This window comes from Sceloporus occidentalis, unplaced genomic scaffold, assembly GCF_023333645.1.
Source record: "Sceloporus occidentalis isolate IW3139 unplaced genomic scaffold, rSceOcc1.0.p SCAF_2, whole genome shotgun sequence".
Taxonomy (NCBI): Eukaryota; Metazoa; Chordata; class Lepidosauria; order Squamata; family Phrynosomatidae; genus Sceloporus; species Sceloporus occidentalis.
The window spans coordinates 202666483-202693324 of NW_028316982.1; the positions used below are offsets into that span (position 1 = coordinate 202666483).

The window sequence follows — 26842 nt, forward strand, 5'->3', positions numbered from 1 at the left end:
GAAAAGAATTTGTGTAAAATAACATTGAATGGGGAAATGCGTGGCATAGGTTTGAAAAAGGATAAGCTTTATTTTTTGGAGGAAAATGTTGATAATTACAAGGTTGAGAATGCTAACAATATTGATAATGTTCCAATGCACAAAGACTGCATACATGAGCTCCATAGAAAATTTGGCCATGCAAGTTTCAAATGTTTAAAGAATTTAATAAGCATGTGTCCAGATCTAAAAGTAGCAGAATGCAAAAATCATTTAGACTGTACTGTTTGTAATCAAGTGAAGGTCAGAGCTTTTCCAGTTGCTAAGAAATCCAAGAGAATTGCTCAAAGACCATTCCAGTTTGTACGTGCTGATGTAGCCCAAGCAAATTGTTTGTCATTAAGAGGAAGCAAATATTTCCTAGTAATTGTGGATAGATATTCAAGGTATGCTTTTGTGAGAATATTGAAAAACAAATCTGATGCTGGGCAAAGTTTGAAAGCATGGGTAAGAATGGTAGAAAGACAATTTGATAGCAGAGTTGGAACAATTGTTACAGATAGAGGTGGAGAATTTTTAAATAACCAGCTGTATAATTGGTTTCAAAAGGTGAGAATAAGACATGAAACCACCAACCCTGCTTGTCCAAGTGAGGATGGTTTAGCTGAAAGAAAAATCCAGGACATTAAAAGGATATCTGCTTGTTTGATGGCAGATGCCGGAGTAAAAGACAGCTTTTGGGGTGAAGCTACTCTGACTGCCATACACATAAGCAACAGGTTATTTCATTCTGAGATTGAAGACATTCCCTACAGGGTCTTGTATGGGAGAGTGCCAAATTTTAAGTACTTAAGAGTTTTTGGACAGTATGCACATGTATACATACCTGCTTGTTTTAGAAGGAAAGGAGAACCAAAAAGCAAAAGGCTTATGTTCCTAGGATACTCAGGGAATAGCTACAAATTTCATTTGGGAGGAAGAGAAGTACAGTACTCCAGGTCTGCAAATTTTGAAAGACATGCTGGCTGGGACAAGCTGCATGCCAACAAGGAAGTGTTCTTGAGGTTAGGTAGCTCAAGTGAGCAGGAAGCACAGACTGAACCAACTTCAGGAAACGGAGGGGTTTCAGTCAAGCCAGAAGCCTCTACTAGCAGTAGTGGTAGTACCTCTGATGGGGAGACACAATCAAGACCAGTAACCACTAGAATGGCAGAAGACAAAAGATTTAGCCGAAGAACAACTACTTCCAGTGCAGACAGTGATGAAGACAGAGGCAGAACGACAGAGTTCGTACCCAGGCGTAGTCACAGAGTTAGAAAGTCACCAGATAGATTTGTTGTGACGCAGGCAAGAGCTTGTACAGTAGTGGAAGAGCCTGAGAGTTTTGATGAGTTGGAAACCTTTTCTAGAGAAGAACAGGAAAGGTGGTGTGATGCAATGGATAGTGAATTTAGTTGCCTGGTGAACAAAGATGTTTTTGAAGTTGTAGATAGAAAGTAATTGGCTGTAAATGGGTATACAAGAGAAAGGAAATGCCTGATGGAAGTATTAAGTACAAAGCTAGGCTAGTAGCTAAGGGTTTTGCACAACAGCAATATGAGAACTTTGACAAGACTTATTCTCCAACAGCAAAGCCAGAAAGTTTGAGAATGGTGTTAGCTGTAGCAGCAAGAAGGAATCTAGTTGTAGAACATTTTGATTTTGAAACAGCTTACTTAAATGCAAATTTGGATGAAGAAATTTTTATGGAACAGCCACAAGGTTTTGAGGAGAATGGAAGTCAGAAAGTTTATAGATTGAAGAAGGCATTGTATGGTTTAAAACAGAGTGCCAGAGCTTGGAATTTGTGCATTAATGATGAATTAGTCAAGTTAGGATACAAGAGAAGCGTTGCAGATGCTTGTGTTTATACAAAAGGAGACATAGTGTTGGTGATTTATGTAGATGACTTGTGTGTAGCAGCAAAGTCAAAACAGGAAATTGAGTCAGTGAAAAGAGAATTGTCAGAAAAATTTGTTTTAAAAGATTTAGGTTTGTTGAAGTCTTATTTAGGCATTAATGTTGAATGGACACAAGAAGGTCATTGTTTACTAAGTCAGAGAAAGAAGATTGAAAACTTGATAGAAAAGTGTGGATTACAGAGTGCTAAGATAGTTAAAGCTCCAATGACAATTGGTTTTGTATCTGAACCAACATCTAGAGATTTTGAGGACAAGACATTTTTCAGGAGCATAATAGGATCTCTACAATTCATTTCTTGCCACACTAGACCAGACATTTCGTATGCCGTGAACGTTTTATCCAGAAGACTTTGTGATCCTAAAGTTGAGGATTGGACAGCTGTAAAACACTTATTAAGATATTTGAAAGGGACCCTAGACAAAAAGTTAATCATCAGAAGCAGTAATGCAGATTTAGATTGCTATGTAGACAGTTCATTTGCGTCAGAATTAGGAGACAAGAAATCAGTTACAGGAATGATCATCAAGTATAGCGAAAGTCCAATAGTATGGAGAAGCAGAAAACAAACAAATGTAGCATTAAGCACATCTGAAGCAGAATTTGTAGCTTTGAACGAAATAGTGAATGAAGTACAGTGGCTTGAACAATTGTTAAATGACTTGAACGAAAATTTCAGAGTACCTGTAGAAATTCAAGAAGATTCGCAATCATGCACAGCGATGGCTGAAACAGAAAGTTTGAAGAACAGAACCAAATATGTGGGTGTAAGATACCAAAATGTAAGAGACATGGTTCAAAAAGGAGAAATAGAGTTGAGATACATAGAAACACAAAATAACATAGCAGATTTGTTTACTAAAGCTTTAACAGTGGAAAAACATGAAAGGTTGACACAAATGGTTGGAATGACATTGTAAGCCACATACAATATTTTATTTCGGAGGGGATTGTTAAGGAAAAAGCAACATGGGATATACAGTGAAAGAAATAAAACATGTATGTGAGAGTCAGGATGACTCAGCAGAAGCAATTAGAAGCCACACAGGTGTAAAAGGTAATGTAATTAGCAAGTCCTAAATGCCAAGGACAGAAATGCAAAGTGGATAACTGAACACACCTGAGAATTGTTAAGTGGACAAGGTGAAATGATGAAATCATTAATTGTGGGATGAACCAAGAGAACCAATGAAAATGGTTGTACACGCCCACTGGGTGGAAACTGACAAGAGTGGGTGGTGTTTTCCAAGGGCTATAATAATTGCTATGAATCTCAATGTATTGTGTGGGTAGTAGTAGTGGAGTTGTGTTGTATTGGAGTTGTGTTGGATAGTTTTGGAGCTGTATATAGTAGAATAAAGTAGATCTTTTATATAAGACTACTGAGTTGTCTGGTGTCTTGAGTGAAGATACAAGAGCCAGCTGGATCCTGAAGAAGTGGGAAGACTTCTGTGGAAGCAAGAGTGAGAAGGCTGGGAGAGTTTGTCAGGGTCTTCAGCCTATTCTCTGTAACTCTGCTGCTTTAGAGCAAAGCTTTAACCACTGGCCAAAACTGGTCAGCGCCGGTGCGTAACAAGGTGGTGAGTTCGAGCCAGAGGTGAAGAGCTACAACTCCCATCATCCCTGACAACAGCTACCTTGTCTAGCCCACATTTTACAAGCTTGTTTGCAAGAATGTCATGGGGAACCTTGTCAAAGGCCTTCCTGAAATCAAGATATACTATATCCACAGCATTCCCTTCATCTATAAAGCTGTTAAGAGATTAGTCTGGCATGACTTTTTTCTCTGAAACCCATGTTGACTTTTTGTGATTATGGAATTGCCTTTTAGATGTTCACAGACTCTCTTTTTAATGATCTGCTCTAGAATCTTTCCGGGTATTGAGGTAAGACTAAATGGACGATAATTGTTGGGGTCCTCTTTTTTCCCCTTTTTGAAAATGGGGATGACGTTTGCCCTCCTTCAGTCTGCTGGGACTTCTCCTGTTCTCCAGAAGTTCTCAAAGATTATTGCCAATGGCTCTGATATAACATTTGCCAGTTCTTTTAATACCCTTGGATGTAGTTCATCTGGTCCTGGAGACTTATATACCTTTAGATTAACAAGGTATTCCTGTACTATCTCTTTACTTATTCTGTGCTGAAATTCCCCTATTCTGTCCTCTGCGCCATTATCCTCAGGTTGAGCACCCTTTGCCTTTTCTGAGAAGACTGAAGCAAAGAAGGTGTTGAGTAATTCTGCCTTTTCTCTGTCCCCTGTTAGCATTTTGCCATCTTCTCCATGTAGTGGCCCTACTGTCTTCCACTTATTCTATTATACTTCTTATACTTCTTATTATACTTCTTCCACTTCTTCTGTTATACAGACGATTAAAATAATGAGTCCAACAGTACAGAAATGGATTGCCTGCAAACACCTGCAGTTCCTCTGAAATATTTTTAGGTCAGTTAACCTGTTAAACAAAATAAATAAATCAGAAAACACAGAGCGAATCTAAGTGGGGAAATATAAGCAGCAGGAAAAAGAGTCTGGTTTTTCAAGATGTATTTCAACACAAAGTTTAATATGAAAGTTACATTCAAAAACACACTACAACCTTACACAGCAGCCATTATCTCATTTGCCAAATAAAAAAACTGACTCTTCTTTGCCAATAATTTTAAACAATATAAACATATCCTCAGTTTCTCCCCCATAAAGCATTTTCTAAGGTTGTAGCCACTTAATCAGCCATTTTCTAGTAATAGTATCCATTAAGAGCAGCTATTAGATTTGAAGTCTCTTTATTTGATATTACTATTTAATAAATAATTGTCAGTAGCAGTCTGAAATGTTATTCCCAGTTTTAATAGTAAATATGATTTTTAAATCAAACGAATTAGCTAATATTGATGTAAGGTTAACCTGCATCTGTGAAACCATAAATAAAAAGCACTCAGAAATATTCTGCTGTTCCAGGGGATCTGGAGTCCAAATTGCCAAATCCAATTCCCTTTCAGAAAATGCATCTTGTGAGACATAATGTTACGGAATAAGTAACCTTGTGGAAACACAGGCATGGGAACTCTGTCAAGTTGGACAGGGATCTAAATATGTGAAAGCGATCCCCCTCAGACAGCACTTTTGATAAAGTGGTTGATCTATTTTAGTAAAACAAAATATGTCAGAAAACATAAATTGACATTAAGGATAGGATAATTTCAAAGGCAATGGAAGAAATAGAAGAGAAAATGAATAAGAAAGAGGTGTATATAAAATGGAATGGAAAATTAAATTGCTAAAATAATGCTAAGTTTCTCCCTTCTGATTAAAATGGAACTCTATAGTTAACTGCATGGTGAAATGTCAGATAGTAGTTGTACCTCAGTAGTACTGACAGAGCCAAATAGAGCAAGAGAGAGTTCTTGTCAAAACTGGCATTGATGACAAGTATCCTGTTTCCCTGAGCATTAACAACATTTGTTTGCACTTTGAAATTATTTAGGATTCTAAATAAGGAATTCACAACATTGAGCAGCATTTACTGCTTTATAATAGATACTACACCTTCACGTCAGTGATCAAAGTAACTTGTGAAACAATTTACATTCAGAAGAGCTGAATTTCACATTCATAATGAAAAATACAGTTTAGTTTATAAACTTAGTTCCATCAGTCTACAAAATTATCAACAAGTGAACAATGCTTCATTTAGTTATTTTAACATAATTGCAATAAGCCTGTATTATGTGTTCCACATTTCACCAATATCAAAATGAATATGGAATACCTATTCGTTTGTAGGTAAATAAAAGGTAAACAAATAAATCACCTATATTAAACCCTGGAATAAATCTTTTCAGGATGTCAAAGACCTTTGCACCTTACACAAGTGTCTGTGATACTGGAGAGTACTTACAAAAGGTAGTAACAGTGGTGAAATAAAAACCCTCCGCATTAAATATCTGAATGCACATTTTGCTGCAAGAGTATTGCACAAAAACCTTGGGCACAATCCAGCCTAATCTATACCCAAGGAAAACTCCACTTATGTCAACAGAAATTTAAGCAGATGCCCTAGTTTCCCACTACATCAAGAGTTCATGTTTGGCTCGATAGTGATAATTTTTTAGTGAAGGATGCTTGATCTATATGAAGTACTCAGTACTGGAGCAGGGTGCTGAGAAAAGACAGACATGCTAAAGAAATACTATTCTTTACAAGAGCATATAAAAATAGTAAAATATAATATTCAACACATTGAAAGACCAGGGCTAATTGTTATGTTTCATACAGACCTTTTTGTTTTCTTTCCATTTGTCTCCCTTTGTAGCTATTGGCATAGGACCCTTTTAACCAATAAACTCTTGGGTTGCACTCATGCATTATAAATGTTTTTTTAGTAAATAAGGGGCTGGAATCAAGTTCCTTTCTAAATTAAATCACAATATAAAGAGCTGTCATAATTCTTATGTAATACTTTGAGTAAATATACATATCTGCACAGATGCTCCAGCACAAAATTGTAAATTGCTTAGAAAATTAAGTACTTCTAATGCAGCATATTATATGTATACATACAACTGTACAGTTGTTATGCACCATATTCTTTAAAAATTCTTATAGGCCTACAACAATTAAGTACCGATTGATCAACCTGAAAAAGGCAATCATGAGTTTAAAACTAGTCTAATAAATATCCACATAAGAAGTTGCCTTCTTAATTTTGGAATATTTAATGACAAATATACATGGTTAAAGCCCATGCCTAAGGATATTTACTAGGGAGTCCTGTTTAGTTCAGTGAAGCCTATGTGCTAGTAAGTAAACTTGGGCTTTCAGTCTAAGATAGTTAAAGTTATGTCGGAAGAGTCATACAAATGTTTCACTAGAAGAATAAATTGTCAGGAGGAAATATGAATCACATGCTAATTCTGTTTCTAATGCTAACGTACTACAGCGAAGTTGTTTACAGAAAGAACTAAAATATCTTTAGAAGAATGTCTTTGTTTTCAAAGTAAAAAGTCCTTCATTTTAAGAAATATGTATCTGTAATATGTTCCCACAAAATATAAGGGCAACATGTCACTAAGCTACAGAACTGTAGATCACAATGGTAGGAAAAAACAAACACAAAAATGAGATGAATTCTAAATTTTGGTTGCATCTGTGCTGTAGAAATATCCAGTTCCACACCACCTTAACTGCCATGACTCAATGCAATAGCTTTTTGGGAACTGTAGTATGTTGTGGCACCAGAGCTCTCTGACAGAGAAGGTTAAATATATCACAAAATTACAATTCCCAGAATTCTATAGCATTGAGCCATGGCAGTTAAACTGATGCAAAACTGGATTATTTCTGCACTGCAGACGCAGCCTTAGAAACATTTCATCCTTGTATTTACATCCTTTCAGGAAAGTAGTTGTATAATAGCTAAAAGCTTCAAGTAATGGAACTCTTTTGAAGTACATTAACTTTCCATATTTTCTATAAAATCATGTTCCACACACTCTTCCAGCAGCCTCAGGGTCCTTGTGCCACTGCCAACAGGGCAGTCCAGTTTGAGAGAGTTTGAGTTATTTATACTTAGTGAATTATTGCTTTCAGATTTAAAAGCACAGCCTAGTATCTTGAAGAATGGCATTAACTGTGTAATATTTGATATGGAATGAAGGTCCAAGAGAGGAAAGGTGTCGTTTTTTGTTGTTCTCACATTGGTATTTTGTTCCTGTAAAACATGAAATGTTCAGATTATTAATACAAACAGATTTTGTTAACTCTATGATGTAACTTAGGTACTATTGAACACATCTGTTTTTAGCTCTGTACAATTATTTAGCTTTATTTATTAGATTCAATTCAATCCAAAATTTGGTCATATTTTGTGCCCTCTGTGTAACAGGGCTGTATGGATAACACAGCAAGTTTACTAGATAATTGTCAAATGGTGCTATGATTCAAGACTCTCACAGTTTATACATTATTCTTAAAGACAGACCACCAATAGGTAAGTACTTCCTTGTTATTTTGCATAAGGGATGGGGAGCATGTGGCCTTCCAGATGTTTTTGGATAGCAACCAAGCCCTAGTTTATGAAGGCTACCGAGGGCTAGATCCATCAATTTCTCATGCTTCTTCCTACAATAACATATTATTTCATGGATGAAAATGGGACATATGGGGCTAAGCAACATTAGAGTATGTTCTAAATTGCAAAAGTTATTAAAGAAGGAAAACATATATGTTTGGAGAGGCTGCACCAGTTTGCTTTTGCCAGAGTTTACAGGGAACAGCAAGATTCCACACCTTCCTCTATTCTTCCCTTTGCTGTGTGCAAATTACTTTTGCAGTTTGAACTCAATTTGTAGAAATTGAGGTAAACTGAGGACAGAGGAGAAAAATTGGGGGAGAAGAAAGAAACCTTCAAAAGCAGCTGAAAAAGTGGGATGGAAGAGGATTAATCGCTGCGGTCCCTGACAAATTGAGAGAGTTGTAGGGTATGCAATAATGGTTGGATGAACTTTGATCTTTTCTCTTAATGTGTCAAACAAAAGCAGGCAATCTTCCTCTATTGCAAAAGGGTGATGTGATTTACAGAATTCTGCCTGTTTCCAGTTATCTCTTCTTTATACAGGATTTGATTTCCCCACTTGGAACACTGTGGTTTCTGATTTTTAAACAAGAAGTGGGTGAACTGATTATTTCTTGCTCAATAATGAACTCATTCTATGAATACAGGAAGTATTGCAATACAGGTAAAGTTGCTCCTATTGCCACCTCCTCCACCCAAACATTTGTACAACTACATGAATCCAAATTAATGACCCATCAATCATCTGTACTCATCCTATTCAAAAGACTATGTACTATGAAGGCAAATAAAAAGTACAATCCATTTCCACCTGAAGACACAGCTCTCAAGCTGCATAATAGAGAGAATATCCCCACATACCATTAGAAAAAACACTGTGCCTTTTCCTGTGCTTGAGGGTACACTGTGCTGGATGTAGTATACTAGGTCATTATTTTGAATGAGCCTCATGTGCATGACACATACAAGAATCCAGCTGGAGTACTCCTTCCCGGACATACGTAAATTGAGAATGGCTCTCAAAGAACGAGGCTGCTGGATCCTGGGATACTGAGCAATCTTGCTGAAGGGAGTGACTGAACATATTGCTGCTTGTTCAGCACTGTATACACCTAGCCCCAGGTCTGAACTGAGACACATAATCAGGCACCGTTCAACTAAGCAGACCTAATCAGTGCTTTAAAACCTTATATACATTGCTTTAGTTCTATCAGACAGGAGGATGTAGTTCCAATAAATAAAAATAGAGTAAAAAGTAGGCAGCTTGAGCACATAAGTTTCCAACTGTAGCTAGGTGACCCTTCAAAGCAATTTATAAAATAGCTAATTTTACACTTACCCCATATTTTAGCTTCAACAAATCCATAATTCTAACAGTATGTGGTTTGAATTCCTGTTGATTTTCCATTAGATCTGGAGACATGCTGTAAACCTGTGTGTCTACCTCTGGGACAAATGCCCATCTATACCTTTAAAAAAAAAGACAATTGGAGATAAGAAATTTAGTACAAAAGACCATACTTCTTGAGAATATTAGGGTCATAAAACAAACAAACAAACAAACAATCAAGTGCAATTGTTCAAAGGAGCTGATTTATTTAATATAAAGTCGTCAACTGCTGGTCTCATTGCTGATGTGTGCCTTTAAATAGTTTCTGTGTTATGGCGAACTTAAGGCAACCCTATCGTGGAGATTTCTAAGGCTGAGAATATGTGACTCACCCAAGGTCACTCAGTGAGTTTCTATGGCCAAGTGGGGAATTGAACCCTGATGTCCAAAGTCATAATCCAACACTCAAAACTCTATTCCATGCTGGCCTCATACTGCTGGACAATTTGAGAGTGAATTAAATTAAGATAATGTAATCCTCTTAGCACCCCATCACCAAGTGGGTAATTGTTTGGCATCTAGAAAAGAATCGATGGACTTAAATCTTCTTCTCCATTCATCCAAATACGTTTGCCTCCCTATTTGTTATCCTATGGCTGGGTTTCTTAACCTGGGTTCCTTAAAATCCTAAATTTCTGCAAGATCATGATCTTTCTTTCTTAAAAAAATATTTTAGCTGTATGCATAATAATCTTTTATGCAGGGGCTTCCTGAGACCTGAAATTATTTAAAGGCTTCCTCCAGGATAATAAGGTTGAGAAAGACTGCAACCTATGCTAAGTCTTAATTTTCTAAACTTTCTGCTACATCACATTTCAGCAATGGCATTTCTATTGGCTTAACATAATGAAACACAGTGGCTCTTCCTTTTCTATAGTCATTTGCGGTGAAACCCTGAGAATAATAAAAATAATGGTTATGCTAATTTGCCATTGCTCCTTATGGCCTCTTCACACAAGCCAAATTCCATTTAAGGAAGCCACTTGTCTGCAGGAAGGTTGCAGGGTGCAATGAGACAATGCAATCTTGCCAGCTCCCTATTTCTGAATACTGCAGATGTCATTGTCCAGTGTCCTGATCTGCAGCACCCTGGAAACCCTTCAGTTGGGGGTACTACTCCACTGAAAAGGAAGATTTTTTGGGGGGTGGCATCATATGATATAGGTATGACAATGGAGCTCTGTTGTTGCAGTTATTTCTGACAAACATTACTTCCAAGCTCTGATGAAACTATTCCCAAGGAACAAATCTGGTCACCTAATGCAAGTGCATTCCACCCTCCCCCCCCAAAAAAAATCAAAGCAAATATTAAATCAGAAAGAACAATAACAACAAAATAATTACAATAGAAGAAGCAACAAGGCAATAAAGAAGCTAACCTAAGTGGAAACAAGACTTCGAGAGATAGATTTGTGCAGCAAATAGAGAAAAGATTTGCTGGGTGGCAATGGCACACTTGTAAGACAGGACACAATCTCACCTCTTGGGGAACAGATTACTACATACTGGGTGCCACACTGAAAAAAGCCCACTCACATGTTCTTACAAACTATATGTTTGGAGCAAAAGAGGATGCACAAAAGACCTTCTTTAGATTATTTCCATACACTTTCTTGTCTCAAAGCTCTATAAGAATAAAAGTTAGCACACTTACATTTGAAATAACTGCATCTTATCAGGTGGAAAAGAAAGTGCCGTGTCTAAGAATTTACAAGCTGATAAATACAAGTTCAATTCATTCTGCTGTATATCACCAAGTAGGAGACTGCTGCCATCTGATGATGCTTTCTGTTTGCTAATTTTACTATTGTTTCTGTGAAATTAACAAAACAAAAAAAACAAAACAAAATCAGAAAGTAAAAACAGATAAGCAAACCAAGTGAGCTTAAATTTTCATTCCTGGCAAAAAGAATTGAAAATTTGAACACTGATTATGGAAAAAACAAAAAACTGCACACAAATTTCATGATAGTCATCTGGAATGCTACAGGGGAAACAAGCAACTGGGAGGTGATTTTTTTTAAAAACTGAAAATGTAGCAAACTGGCAAAGGCCTAAAGAGTCTCCCTATCCGATACAACTGTCACCACAGCTGTTTCATGAAAATAATTTAAATTTTTAAACTATACTCTTCAGCCAAAAAGGCTTATAGAGCATCTTACAAATACTAGGAATCAGTTGCTGCCTGCAGACTTATCATCTAACAGCATGACAGAAAAAGAAAAAAGAAAAGGAGGAAGGAAGGGGGGAAAAAAAGGGTAAGCTTTGATTCTAGGTTTCAAAGTTCATTTGTTAATTGCCCTTGAATGGACCCCAACTCATAGGGACCCTGTAGATTAAACATCTTCAGTTCCCCCTGTCTGCCACTACTCCATGCCCAAGTCCTCTCTGATTGAGTCTATTGGTCTTCCTCTCTGTCTGCTATGCTCTACCTTTCCTAGCATTATTATCTTTTCTAATGATTTATGCCTCTTCATGATGGGGCCAACAGTTGTAAGACATGATAACTGACAAATGACTGTGAGAAACAGTTAAGATTTGAATGCAGCATATATGAGAATTCATAAAAGTAGAGTTCATATTTTAGATGGGCTTCATAACAAAATTTGAGGTGGGCCTCATACCATACAGAGGTAATTATTTTTAAAATTCCACTTAAGCTACAAGAAAGGTGAAGCATTTATTGACCAGGCAGATAAAGTCATTCTTTGAAGCTCTCCAGATGGCAGAGGTAGCCTTCTGAGCAAACATAACTAATAAGGTAGAACATAGATAGTTTAAATATGAAAGGATAGATGTATAGTTAATGATGAAGCCTTGATTGGAATCACAGGTTCATAGCTCAGGTAATTGTATAGGTTTCACTTTAGCTAAAAGTATACCCTAAAAGGAAGTTTATAAATAAAGGGGAGTGGGATTTAGGGGGAGATGTAAACATGGGCGGAGATTATGTATTCGTATTACGCATTTAGGATTAGCTGTAAACCTTGGTGGCTCTATCCAATGGAATTTCAAGGGAGGGACTCTCACTGGCTGGAAGAGGGAATAAAAATAGCCAGCCACGTCTAGCAAAGGTGTGCTTCTTTCTTAGAGAACACCTCCTTTCTGCAAAAACATATAATAAGCTTTTGCTTGCTGTGCTTCACCTGTTTTGTCCTGACTGAGTTGACTAGATACTTGGTACTTAGAAACCATATCTCACATCAGCCACATCTAGTAATGAGGTGGATATTGTTAGAGAAATATAGAAAAGTTATATTACAAAACTAATGGCTAATTTTTTTTGCTTGCTTCTTGACTAGATAATAATAAGAAGCAAATACTAAAAGGTCAGTTTGTAGACATGTGAAATGCTGTGTTAGCCAGAACTTTTGTTCAACATTTGTGGTCGCTCTCCCTCCCATCTGTCTGGTGACTGTAGACTCTTTCTGATGACAGGACTAGCCAGACTTCAACACTTGCAACTTTAGCATCTGTTTGTATCAGCAACTTAAAGTTTACTTTCTGTTTTTTTGCAGAGCTCTTGCAAGTGATCATATGCATTTAGAAATGTCACTTAGAGAGAGAGAGCTATAGGCAATAGAATGGTAAGATGCGCCTTATATGGAATGTATGTCTGGGGCTGAGTGTGAAGCCCAGCCTGCTGTTGTTCTAATGTTATAAAAATAACTGTCAGAGTACAGGAGAGGGCTCTCAGGCTCTGGAAATGATTCTCCTGTGAGTCTTCAGTTGAATAAAATCTGTTTTCCTTTCCTACCTTGGCCCTTGGTTTCCAGTTATTTGCAGCCCATATCTGCCTCACAAAACTATGGTCCCTGGGACAAGTTTTGCCTATACTCCAACAGCATTCATTAAATGCTTATTGTATATACTCATGTATAAGTCTAGAAATTTTAGTCAAAAAACTGACCCCAAAAACCTGATTTGACATATCCATGGGTCAATGTAAGTACCACACTCTAACTCTTAGAACAACAACAACAACAACAACAACAAAGGAACCAGTATCTGATGAAAGGCAGGAGCTTAATCTATCTTGGAAGCACTAATTCCCCTCTATTCTCTCATCCATTCAGCCTTTAGTGTGAGCACAAACAGTGATGGCTGCTTGAATTTTCTAAGTTGTTTGACATAGTTTCTCTCTACATCATTCTTTACATCCTTTGTTACATGTCCCTAAGTTTTACCCTCAGCGTATCCACGGGCCATATCAAAAGCCGTAATTTTAGCCCCAAAAATCTGTCCTTGACTTCTACATGAGGTCGACTTATTCTTGAGTATATATGGTATTTTTTACCTTCCCTATATAGAGATATATTTGCTGTTCACACTTATGGGAAAGATATTTGGGAACACTATTACAGGGCAGGTAATCTATTCTCTAGTCATACCAATTCCAAATTTGATTTCCCTTTTTTGAAAATACTCCAGCTTATCCAACAAAAATGGGCAGTGGCAATTCTATTCTATACATTTTACTTTCCAGCATCACTGCAACTTTCAGTCAAAATGCTCAAATTTGAATGGTTCTTCTGACATGTTAATTTTTGTTTTTCTTTGTGCAAATTACATATCATTGCACTGGCTTCAAATGTTTACCATTTGATTACTATGATATTAAAATGAAGTGTTACAGATTTAATACTACAGACAAAAACCTTGAAACAATTTCAAATGCAGTGCTTTCAGATGAACCTACTCACCTCAGCCAGTCTCCTGTCTTGAGACACTGAGGCATACTAGTGGCAGGGCCTGAACCTATGTGCATAGCACATACACTCAGCTATGGTTCATCCCAAAGCAAGGGAATTTATGCAACAAGGTTTCATGACAGATAACTGCCACAGGGATCATGTCAAACAGTTTTATAGAGATTTCTATGAAGCTTTACTGGGATAATTCATCTCCTCATTTGTTTTAGTTTCCATGCTAAATTTCACATTATATTAAACATTCTTACTTTGATGGTTCTTCTTCCTCAGCTAACTCTTCTTCTAGTTGTATAAATGTTTGAATCTAGACAGTAGAATCAATGGAAAAAAACAAAACAAACCCAAGGTATTAGTATATGCAGTTAAACCAGGAGTTCCCTACTTTGGGGAGAACCCCCTGAGTACGGAACCAGGAACTCAAAGGATCATGGACACCCAAAGTGGCTACCACAGAAGCATGCCAAAATCCTTATTTATTTATTGTCAAATGTTATAACAGTGTTCAGTGCAGTCATGCTGGCCACATGACCACCAGAGTTGTCTTCAGACAACGCTGGCTCTTTGCCTTAGTAACGGAGATGAGCACCAGCCCCTACAGTCAGTTATGACTAGCCATTCATGTCAAGGAACTACCCTTACCTTTACATAAAATGTTATATACTGAATTGTCACTGTAAAGAAGGCATCTGCAGCAAGCTGCTTTTTCCCACAGAAAGGAAACCTGGTGAGGCCAGAAGACAGTTAACTTGGGAGCAACCACCTTCTCCCTGGGCCAAATGTGGGGTGAAGCAGGACACACTGGAGGCTTTAACCTTCTTTTTCATGCTGTGGTCCTGATCTGGATAGGCATACTATGCCTTCATTCTATACTGCAAAAAGTGGTTAGAACTTAGCTTTGCAGTATGCCCAGCCTCCAAATAATGTTTCCCCCCTTCAATATCTTATAAAAACAAAAACTGGGATGGAAAAATCCTCTTGCTGATAAGTGCAAAAGAAGCTTTCTGAAGGAACTGTGATGACTTTGGGCATTATTGTGGGTACCCTACAGTTAAAAATTAAGCTTCACCTAAAAGAAAGCTCTTTCATCTAAAGCTTACTGTCTGTCCACTTTCTAATTTATTATCGCTTACCAGTTCTGTCACCATGATAGGCCATAGTGAGGTTAGGTGCTGGGGGGAAATTCTTAGCAATAGAACTCTGAAAAACAGGAACATCTGTGCAGCTACTATGGAAGTCTGTCCAACACGCAGGTTGTCAGTCAATCGCTCTAGAATATCATTTAACCAAATATTAATTTTAAAAAAAGAAATCAAAATAAATGAAAAAGGAAAAGGAAAAAGAACAAGAGAAAATGAATTAACACTTGACAATGCCAGGTGAAGGTTTGAATTAGTATAATTTTGTCATATCTAACATAATTTCAAAGAAGCTTAAGTCTACTTCCTCAGATGTGTCCAAATGCATTTTAAGAAGTAGACTTAAGTCTACAAAAGCTCATGCTGCCAACTTCTTTCTTTCAGTTAGTCTCAAAGGTGCTGCAAAATCTCTTCACCTACTGATTTTACAGACTAACACAGCTATATCTTTAAATACATTTCAAAGGTTGATATAACTGGTAGTAAAAGCATAGCAGAATATTGTGGTTTCCAAAAAATGAGGAAATTTTTTGCTGACTTAGATGCTATCCAAAGAGATTTAATAAAAATAAATAATAAAACAAAACTTTAATTTATATCCCGCTTTTTGTTTCCACAATCAAAGCGGCGTACAACCTTTAAAAATACTATATATACAATTCCCCCCCTTAAAAAAGGATTAAACAGTTCCATCCATGAAAATTACAGACGATAAAAATCTAAAAACAATACTACAATAATAATATAACAATGGACAGAGTCTTCGCTTGTATATGTCTGTGGGAGGAGTGTTACATGGCCGGGATCTATTCCGGGAAGGCCTGCCAGAAGAGATCCGTCTTTCTTGAAGCTCTCAAGGTTGGCAATTTGATGGATCTTGTCCAGCAGGCCATTCCATAAAGTGGGAGCGATCACAGAAAAAGTCCTCTGGGAGGTCGCCGTCAATCTGGTCTTTGTGGACTGCAACAAGTTCCTCCCAGAGGATCTGAGGGTATGGGGAGGATTGTATGGAAGGAGGTGATCCCTTAAGTAGGTTGGGCCCAAGCCATGGAGGGCTTTAAAGGTAATGACCAACACCTTGTACTGTGCCCGGAAACTAATAGGCAGCCAATGGAGTGATTTTAATATAGGTGTAATATCGTCACTCCTAGTTGTTCCTGTAATCAATCTGGCTGCCATATTCTGCACCAGTTGAAGTTTCCGGACTAGGCACAAGGGTAGCCCCATGTAGAGCGCATTGCAATAATTAAGTCTTGCAGTTACCAGTGCATGTACTACCGTTTCAAGGTCATCCCGTTCCAGGAAAGGGCGCAGCTGACGTATCAGCCGGAGCTGATAACAGGCACTCTTGACCGTTGCATTCACCTGATTTCTCATCTGAAGTGACGAGTCAAGAAGCACCCCTAAGCTGCGAACACAGTCCTTTGAGGGGAGCGTGAACCCCTCTAGGACTGGAGGTTGCGGCCCGATACCTGGTTTGGGGGCCCCTACCGTAAGCACTTCCGTTTTGTCTGGTGGTTCCCTTTTTTATAATAGTTAAAATACAGTATTTGCATTGACCCATGGATAAGTCGACCCAGGTTTTCGGACTCAATTTTTTTGACTAAAGTTTCTAGACTTATACATGAGTATATACAGTAGTTCGAATGTCAATTGAATTGACACAGTGTCAGTTAAGTTGGCCAGGTGTCAATTAAATTGTCCATACCAGATGACTGTCTGTCTGAATTCTTTACATCTCTGAATGCTGTAATATATCATTTTGATTAATTTTAGAACAGAACATTTGTAAATGCTGCAAAGCAAAAGCTCACCTTGTATTAAAGGAAGGTAAAGATGATATTGATCAATTTCTCCACTGAAAATGGCAAAGGCCTGACGTTTTAACAACATTGCCTTTTGCTCAAAACTTGGGAAAAGTTTTAAGGAGCTGCTCTGCATATCTAGAATCAAGATCATAATTGATATCAACATTAACTTGCAACATTAATTTAGGAATCACACAGTTGCTAGTTTAACAGATTGCTTCAACTGGTAAGCGGTTTGAGTAAACAAAGTAATAAAATCATTACATATCAACAACCTGAGTACAAACAATTAAGAAACAAATTCAACTTCTTGTTTTCTTTATGTTGATTTAAATTTTTTCTTAATGTAATGGGGGGGAAAATCAATTATGAGAGAATACTTACTCATCAAATCTTTAAACATAGTTTTCTCATGAGTAAGAAGATGATCAATAATGGCTCGCCAGCTGAAGAAATATGATAATCAGATAGAGATTAATATAATTTATATTTAAACCTTCCATGTCATTTAACATTTATGTAAAAATCACTGATGCTAAGAGTCTACTCTTGTTGGGATTAACAATTAGATTCCAGCCCAAATCCTGGATTTCTTTAAAATCAGGTCCTGAAAAACCATATGCCAACAATTAAAGTCTGTTCTTATAATGAAGCCCAGTACTGTCTGAATGAGATTATTGTGAATTTAACTGCTATTTTGCTTTTAGAGAGATCCCAAATGCAATTTATAATTATAATACAATGGGGACTGTCACTGTATTCATTCAGAAAGCAGCCACAAGACTGCCATATTTATATGTCTTACTGAATGCATGAAGTGTCCATCTGGAAAAAAGCTGGGTCCATATATAGTTCCAGAACATCTTTCTTCCATGCACGTTTGGTATAGGCATAGCCACTTAGAGAACTGAGCAGAAGAGTACTAGCACGGAAGCTTGGAAGGTTGTAGGCACTGTAAACACACACACACAAAACACAGATCATACACTTCTCTAATGTGTATGACAATTGGCACACACTTCAGAAATTCCTTACAGAAACATTCTACCTATGATAAATTCTACTTAAACTTACTAATTAGCAAGAAAATCTGCATAGATTAATCATAAGGAAACTCATTAGCCGATGAATTCTATGATTCCATGAAAATCTTTCCTAAACTAGAGCCAGTTACATTAGCAAGGAGAGCAAACCTACAGCATAGATAACATTTAATGCTCTTCTTTAGCCTTTGTAAATATTTGCTTTGCTAGCTTATATTAGGAGCTAAGATCACTCTGAGTTTGATCATAATCCATTTGCCAATTTTGAGAAGAAAGCAGTAACTCTTTCCATAGTTTATCCTGAATGCATGCATTGTTACCAAATTCTGACATCATATAAAGAGATCTTGTAGCACTTTTGCGTCTAACTGTAATGAAAGCAGTTGTAGCATGATCTTGCATAGACTACGTCTACATCCTCAGATGCATGGGGTGAACTGTTGCCCAGGAAGAACATTTATAATCTGCCTATATGAATAGCCACAGAAGTGCAAAACTTGTGGGTATGAGGTGACAAGACCAGTTTTAACTATGGTTGTTGAATGACAAAGGCAGGTGGAAAGATATTGCCCTAAGGCCAAGGTTGAGCATAAAAACCCACTGGGTGACCTTGGGCAAATCTCACTTTCTCAGCTTCAGGGGATGGAAATGGCAAACCCCTCTGAAGAAACCTGCCAAGAAAACCCTTGGCTCACCTTAGGGCAGTGCTTCTCAATTATTTTTTGTCATGCCCCCCCTAGGAAGAAGAAAACATTTCGGGCCCCCCCGCGCGACTGTAAATAGTATCATTTGTCTTGTTGCCAACAAGCCTCAAAGATAATTCCCTAAAATGTTTGTCCAAAACACACTGTCACACATCACACGGAATATTCAGTCACAATTCCTGGAAAATTCCCATAATGCTAAATGACGGATGTTTTGCAAATAAACGTAAACATAATTGAATAAAAATACAGTGGATCCTTGTTATATGCTGGGGTTTGGTTCCAAGATCTCCCGTGTATAACAAAATCCGTGTATGCTCAAGTCCCATTACATATAATGACATAGCAAAATGGTGTCCCTTATAAAAAATGGAAAATCAAGGTAAATTTATACTTTTTTGGTACATTTTCAAACCGTGTATGCTTAAATCCGTGTATAAAAAATCCGTGTATAAGAAGGGCCGACTGTAATTGTAACTTATTTCAACTCTCAAAATCACCATTGAACCAAACAAAGAATCTTTCAGTCCTTTTAAGATATTTATTTTGACATGAAGGGGGTTCAGGAAGCTTTGTGCCAAATAGAAATGTGTTAGGCTGCAACCGCACTGCAGAAATAAATCCAGTTTGACACCCTTTTAATTGCCATGGCTCAGTGCTAGGGAATCCTGGGAATTCTAGTGTTCGGAGACATTTAACTTTCTCTCTCAGCAAACTCTGGTGTGACAACAAACTACAATTCCCAGGATTTCATAGCACTGGGCCATGACAGTAAAAACGGTATGAAACTGGATTGTCTCTGGAGTCTGGAGTGAAGATGCAGCCTGAGTTGGGTCCAAGGCACACTGCAGAAATAATCCAGTTTGAGACTGCTTTAACTGCCCTGGCTCAGTGCTAGGGAACCCTAGGAAGTGTAGTTTTGTGAGACATTGAGCCTTCTTTATCAAAAAGAGCTCTGGCGCCACAACAAACTACAATTCCCAGGATTCCCTAGCACTGAGCCAGGAGAGTTAAAGCGGTCACAAACTGGATTATTTCTGCAGTGTTTTGGACCTTTGTTATTAAAAATACTCAAGGTCCAATCCATACTGCAGAAATAATCCAGTTTGAGACCGCTTTAGCTTCCCTGGCTCAGTGCTAGGGAACCCTGGGAATTGTAGTTTTGTGAGAAAGAGCTCTGGTGCCACAATGAACTACAATTCCCATGCATCTGAGGAAATACGTCCTACATTCCAACCTTCTGTCCAGGAGGAATTCCAAAATGCCCTCCATTTACTAAGATGCATGCCTTGATAAGGTCCACATTGCAGTTTGAGTTTGAGACTGCTTTCGCTCCCTTGGCTCAATGCTATAGGATTCTGGGAACTGTAGTTTTATCCTTTTCTGACAGAGAGCTCTGCAGTGTGTTTTTGACCAAAGTGGTCTCAAACTGGATTATTTCTGCAGTGTGTTTTTGACAAAAGTGGTATCAAACTGAGTACCTTTATTTATCCTCCTCGACGCCTCAGCCTCAGCCAACGGCCTCCTCCTTTCCCGCCCAGGCAAGGGGTGGCCTCTCGGGCGGTTGACAGGGGCGGTCCCTCCCAAAGGAGGAGGAGAAGGACTGGAGCCTGACCCTGGCTGCTCTTCTGCCCCAGAGAGGCGCCTTCTTTCTCTTCAGAGGAGCCCCTCTGGGCCGTTGCCTCCAGCGCAGAGCCTCCTCCTTCCTCCTCCAATGGCTGGGCGGCCTGGGTTCCCGCTCACTCCGCCGCTGGAGAGGCTCCCCTCCATGGCCCACTCGGCCCCTCTGCCATCGCCGCCTCCCGCGGGGCTCTTGCGAGGAGGACCCAGCCGCCGCCAGCCCATTCCGGCCTATGGCGCACGGGGCCCTCTTCCAAGTAGGTGGCCCCCCTTTACGGAGCCTCGCGCCCCCTCTGGGGGGCGCACCCCAATATTTGAGAAACACTGCCTTAGGGTCACCATAAGTCAAAAATGACTTGGAGGAACACAACAACAACAACTACAAAGGTCAAAGTGGGTGGATGTTAAAAGATTACCTATATAAAAAGGTCTTTGCTTGCCTATCCTAGATAATGCATTTTGATGCTATCCTTTTCCTGAAGCTTTAATTTTGTTAAGAAAAATGAATCTGAATATTGTATCCTAATAATTCTTTTCTATTAATTCTTGTTTCTTCAAAATCTGTCTGAATTGCATTAATCATCCATAAATCCTTAACTTCTTAAGAATCAAAAGCATCCTAAGGATTTGTCTAGAGAAAAATAATGCTTAGCATAATATTAATAAGTGTACATATTATTAAAAAATTCCATATATATGGTTTATGGAAAAAGCTATTTTTATACCTGTGATTGCGTAAGTAAGGAAATACATAATACAGCAAACGTGAGATTAAAGGCACTGCTTTCTCCTTTTCATCACTTCGATAAACCATATCCAAGAGAGAAGCAAGAACCTAAAGAAAAATCATTCCATATTAAAAAGGTACAGCTCTTTTACTATTGGAACAATTTTTTTCAAAACACCTTATCTCTTTTTATTTACTTTCATCATTAAACAAACCACTGAGTCCATTACTTAGGTATTCACAGAAAATATTCATACACCCTGCCAGGTACGCAAGGTGGAAAGGTGATGCATGCTCAAACAACTCAGTTCTGTTAACAGGGTTAAGAGAAGGCCTGTGAGCATACAGAAATCACAACTATGGAATGCATTTGTGTGCATTCATTTGTGTGTCATATATTCATATACATGTGTATTAGAGAGAGAGAGAGAGAGAGAGAGAGAGAGCATGGTTAGTGGTTTGTATGTTGGCCTTGGACTCTGGGTTTAAATCCCTGCTCAGTCATGGAAATCCACTGGGTGACCTTGCACAAATCACACTCTCTCAGCCGTGGAAGAAAGCATGGCAAAGCTACTCTGAACAAATCTTGCCAAGAAAATCCATAGGATAGGATCACCACAGGTTCTCCACAAATTAGAAATGACTTGAAGGCACAAAACAATAACATATGTGTTTGTTTGTATATATATACACACAAATGTACATGTGCTTCTATATACGTGTGTAGAAATTTACAGATAGACAGAATGTATGTATATATGAATGTACTGTATATGCATAGCAGCTACTGAACTGCTATGTTCTTAAAGGAAAAAAATAAATCAGCACTCACCTCTGCAAGAAGAGAGAGAGCTTGAACGCTGTAGACTGATGGAGCAGATGCAGAAACCATTGAAGAAGGTATTGCTGAGGTATCTGTAGAAGTGACATTTTTCACTTTCAGGACAATGCTGAAATTTTTACTACAACAGTATTAGTTTTTTAAGGGAAAGTAACTACATAGAAAGTACACTGGATCCACATGCTGCTGACAAAGGAATAAACTGGACAAAAGAACATGACATTTTATTGTCTCAAGTGTCTAATCTGAAGCACTACTCATATGCTCAATGCCTTTCAAAAATAATAATGTAAATAAGGTGAAGTTGGTTTGGAAAGGAACCATGTAGAGCTAAGCAGCACTGGGAGAAGAAGTACCCTAAAATCTTCAACTTGCCAAACACAGGGAAACATGCTTCTGCAACCCAGTGCATGTAGGAGGTGTCCATTTGAATCAGAGAAACAGCAAGCTAGGAAAGATTTACATATGTGACTTATAGTTTCTCAGCCTGGCTTTTTTAAAAGGTGTTGGGGCATTTTTAACCAAGTTAGCATGTAATGCATCTTTAAATGCTGAAGAAGAGTTCTTTAGCAACCTGAATATTATAATTCTACACATTGAGAACTAGTCCAACACACTTGTTTACCATTTTTTGGAATAAACAATCATACAATTTTTCTGACTAGTATATAGACACCTGAAACCCTACTACACTCAGCAAAAGACCTGAATCAAAGCACCTGTTAGGGCAGCAGTTCTCAACCTATGGGTTGCGACCCCTTTGGGGTCGGACGACCCTTTCACAGGGGTTGCCTAAGACCATCAGAAAAAACATATTTCCGATGGTCTTAGGAAACGAGAATAGTGGGTGGGCACATAATGAACAACAAGGCCTCTAATGTAATGGTTTGCTGTAATGTTTGGCTTAAACAAAAACAATACAAAACAAAAGACAAAATATATTTTTATTAAGGTAGGCCTTTGACAACTGACTTCATCAGCACACAAAGGACATCTTAACTGGATAGGTGCTATATTTTTTATTTATATCTTTTACTGATGCATTGAAAATTGTGCTATTATTATTATTATTATTATTATTATTATTATTATTATTAACCTTTATTTATGAAGCGCTGTAAATTTACACAGCGCTGTACATGCAATCTTTTTAGTTAGACGGTTCCCTGCCCTCAGGCTTAAAATCTAAAAAGACATGACACAGATGGAGAAGGGAGTGGTGGAGGGAAAGGGTAAGAGGTCCAGCAGTTCCTCTCTACCTCCGAGGCCTGGACCAAGGCAGATGGACTGGAGGGAGGGCTTGGCTTCAAAATGGAAGGTTAATCTTCATCCAGGGAAAATATATACTCTCAAGTAGGATAATATATATATATATATATATATATATATATATATATATATATATAGTGTGTGTGTGTGTGTATGTATGTGTGTGTGTGTGTATATATATATATATATATATATATATATATATATATATATATATTGCACCATTTTGTTGCAAATCACCCTCAGGGGAGAAATGTGGGGTTTGAATAAAACAAACCCAACACTGCCACAAATTGATCACTAGATGATCCAGAAGTTTTTTGTTTCTCTTACCACACAAATCATCTTCAACACTGAATTCCTCTAAAGAGACTTGAGGCTGGGCTTTCACCTCCAGGTTCCTGCTCAGCCAGCTAGTTTGTTCTAAGGAGGAACCAGCAACATTACCCACAGCTTCCAATATTTTCTGGGTCACCTCCTAAAAGGGCAAAGACGGCAAGACAGAAAAGCATTTATTACATACAGTAATTTCTGTTCGATGAAAGTTACAGTCGCCCCTCCTAATGCGTGGATCTGAGAACCGCGCCCTTGAATATACGCGGAGGGATGACCTCTGCTATTTGCAATGGCGAGCGCACCCATGCTGCGCTCATCGGGGAGTGCTCCACTCAAGTCTATGGGGCTTGAATAAGCGCAAGCCTCCGTTTTTGTGGGGGGGGGGTCTAGAACGGATCCCCGCAAAAATGGAGGGCCAACTGTATATTGTTTTATTGCAATAAACTAAACAAACTGAAAAAATATGACAACAATCACATTACTCAAATTGCAACCCATGAAAATTCCATTCACATAATGCTGAGAAATATATAATCTCTCAATATATTCTGACATAGCAAATCTAACTTCTTGCTGGTGATAAGCAGAAAGGGCCCAAGTCATTTCTCTGCCTGATACTGAGCAGCAAATCTTCCCCCTACAAGTCAACGAAAGTGGCATCCATGGCTTATCAAGTTATTTTGACACAAGGAAGAAAGTCCTCTCTCCAAAGCAGTAGCTTATAGTTGTAAACTGCTTAGACACTGCTAGTTCAGTATGAAGCAGTATATAAATGAAGCTTCCCCCCCATTCTATAACTAAAATAAATAAATAAATAAATAAGAGTTTCCTGACCTTTCAGGGTGCCTGAGATAGCTGCCTCAGTCTGCCTAATGATTTAAGTATGGGAAATGTGACCTGTGCAGATAATGTGCAGCTTTTTGCAAGACTTTTAGAGAGTGATCTACTGTCTTTTTGAAGTTTTCTTTTTTCGTTTTTTAAAGACACTTTATAGTCCTTATGGCTGCAGTAACAAATCAAGGCTTTCTCTTATGATCTATAAAATAATGATACAGTTTTCACAATTTAATACATCTTGATTATCTTATTAGGTGAATGATTCTAGCTCTGTTCTTCTTGTTTGGAAACATATAACAGAGAACATCTCACAGGTCATTTAGTCTGACCCCTGTATGGGAAGGGTATGCAGCGAAGACGACAATTTCAGTTAAATCACTGTTTTCTCTGATACAGCTTAAGTCAATCCACAAACTTGTGGTATTTTCATATGAGCAGTTCCTAGTGCTGCCAATCAATCATTGTAAATCACAAGCATCTTGTAGCAACAACAGGTAATAACAACAGCTAGTGGAATTTGCTATGATAAGAAAATATGGAAGGGCTACAAGCGGAAGACAGCAATGCCTGTAACTGCCTTGTGAGTTTATCCCCCAGTACAATAACATAGCTGACTGAAGCCTATCAAAGGCTGATCTGCCATACATTATTAAGTTACATAAACATATGAATAGAAGTCATAGGGTACCTGCAGGTCTTTCTGATCCTTCTTATTTTCTTGGTTTGGCGTTCTGGTCACAAAATCATTCAGGGTGCTATTGAGGAATAAAGCCAACTTAGCAAAATGATTAACTATATTTATTACTGCATAAATGTATTCAAGGAATTTTTGTTGCCATACCTGAGAAGCAAAAAATATCCAGGTGGTGCCAAATTCAGTTGCACAGATTCCTTCAACACTCCTAACAATGACTGGAAGTTTTCTTGCAAGGCTGAGGCAGAAAGTCTATGGGGATTAAAAAAAAGTCATGTTTTCTGTTGGAAAGACTGAAGTGACACTCTCCAGAAATACCAGATAAAGGTTTACTGGCAAGGCTATTCCACTGAGGCTTCTTATTTGTTTTTGCTACAGGACAGTTTAAACAAATTTGGTTAAGTTTGTATTGAACTCTTTAGGGGATGACTATATTGTAAACTTACTTTGAGCCTTTATAATAAAATGGGGAACAATGAAGTCTAGTAAACAAATGTATTTAGAGAAATAATATTGTGCTCACTTTTAATATTGTCCTTACAAATGTATTTAGGGAAGTAATGTTGTCCGTACACTGAGTACCCTAATAATAGTGGGCCCTTAGTACTGGTGGGTTTCTCATCTGTGGATTTCAGCATCCTAAGATCATGACACCCCATGTTATCCAAGGGCACTGGATACACACAGGCGTACCGAGGCAGGCATGTGCATGTTGCCATCCATTGGCTAATATGGGACTTGAGTGTCTACATTTTTCCCATCTGCAGAGAGGGCCTGGAACTGACATCCTCCAGATAGGGGGATGATGATGATGATGATGATGATAATGTCACACCTTATTCCCAAGATGTGTAAATAAAAACATTAGTAAAAATAAAAGATAAAAATATAATTAAACTAGGTTAAATTAAAGCAGTTATAACATTTATATTTATTTTTAAAAGCTATTTAATAAATATTTAAGAACAAAAACAAAAGCAGACAGCACAGTACAATTCTGCAAGACCCAGTCCACTTGAGCAGTCTTCAAAGGAGGGTGCCAGTCTAACCTCTCTCAGAAAGGAGTTCCAAGGCCTGGTAGCAGCCACTAAGAAGGCCCTCTCCCATGTTCTCACATGTGATGGTGGTGGGACAGAGGTGAGCCTTCTGCAGAGGATCTCAAAATACAGGCAGGCTTATACTGAAGAATGACCCTTTAGGATATAACTAGTGCTTTGAATTGTGCCTGACAATGAACTCAGTCAGTGAAAATGTAGCTACAAAATCGATAGAATCCTATTTATTCATAAATTGCAGGAAAGGAATTAAAAACAATGGCTATACAAAGTCTATTTTAGTATAAATATAATAAAAAATCAAGGAAACAATTGCACACAGAAGGACTATGACTCTCTTGTCACACAGAAAAAGTAAAGTATGGCTTCTATAAAAATGGGAAAGTACAATGTTTTAGACAAGGCAAGGCGAAGTACTTTACTGTCTATCAATAGTGTGCCTGTCACACACTTTATAAAAGTAAGACAGTCCATATTCAGAAGTATTACAACTGACAGGGCTCCAAACAGATATAGAATGGAATTATAACCTTTTATGGAACATGTCTTTAAAAGTAATTAACAGGATGATGTTCTGCTGTAGGGCTCATGATATCGTATCATATGTAACAACAAAGAACATGAGACTGTTGATATTAATTGTTTAGCACCTGTCTAC

The 26842-nt window shown here is 38.0% G+C and overlaps 1 protein-coding gene across 5 annotated transcripts in view; it reads right to left on the bottom strand.

Annotated features, from left to right (window-relative positions):
* Window positions 1-4481: 4481 nt before the first annotated feature.
* The window catches only part of DOP1B (DOP1 leucine zipper like protein B), an 89020-nt gene continuing 66659 nt past the window's right edge, over window positions 4482-26842 (bottom strand). For 4 of the 5 annotated variants that reach the window (XM_089512027.1, XM_089512026.1, XM_089512024.1 and 1 more), the window contains exons 25-37: window positions 25277-25381; window positions 25124-25190; window positions 23596-23740; window positions 21985-22067; window positions 21151-21260; window positions 17864-18010; window positions 17443-17504; window positions 17065-17193; window positions 15245-15381; window positions 14363-14418; window positions 11057-11215; window positions 9352-9481; window positions 4482-7649 (exon numbers count right to left, since the gene is read on the bottom strand). In XM_089512027.1, coding sequence (XP_089368153.1) covers window positions 7392-7649; window positions 9352-9481; window positions 11057-11215; window positions 14363-14418; window positions 15245-15381; window positions 17065-17193; window positions 17443-17504; window positions 17864-18010; window positions 21151-21260; window positions 21985-22067; window positions 23596-23740; window positions 25124-25190; window positions 25277-25381 — 1588 coding nt within the window. In that variant the 3' untranslated portion in view covers window positions 4482-7391. Of the gene's footprint in view, window positions 7650-9351; window positions 9482-11056; window positions 11216-14362; window positions 14419-15244; window positions 15382-17064; window positions 17194-17442; window positions 17505-17863; window positions 18011-21150; window positions 21261-21984; window positions 22068-23595; window positions 23741-24432; window positions 24635-25123; window positions 25191-25276; window positions 25382-26842 lie in introns of those variants that run through there. The other variant, XR_016280222.1, reaches the window with a different exon arrangement.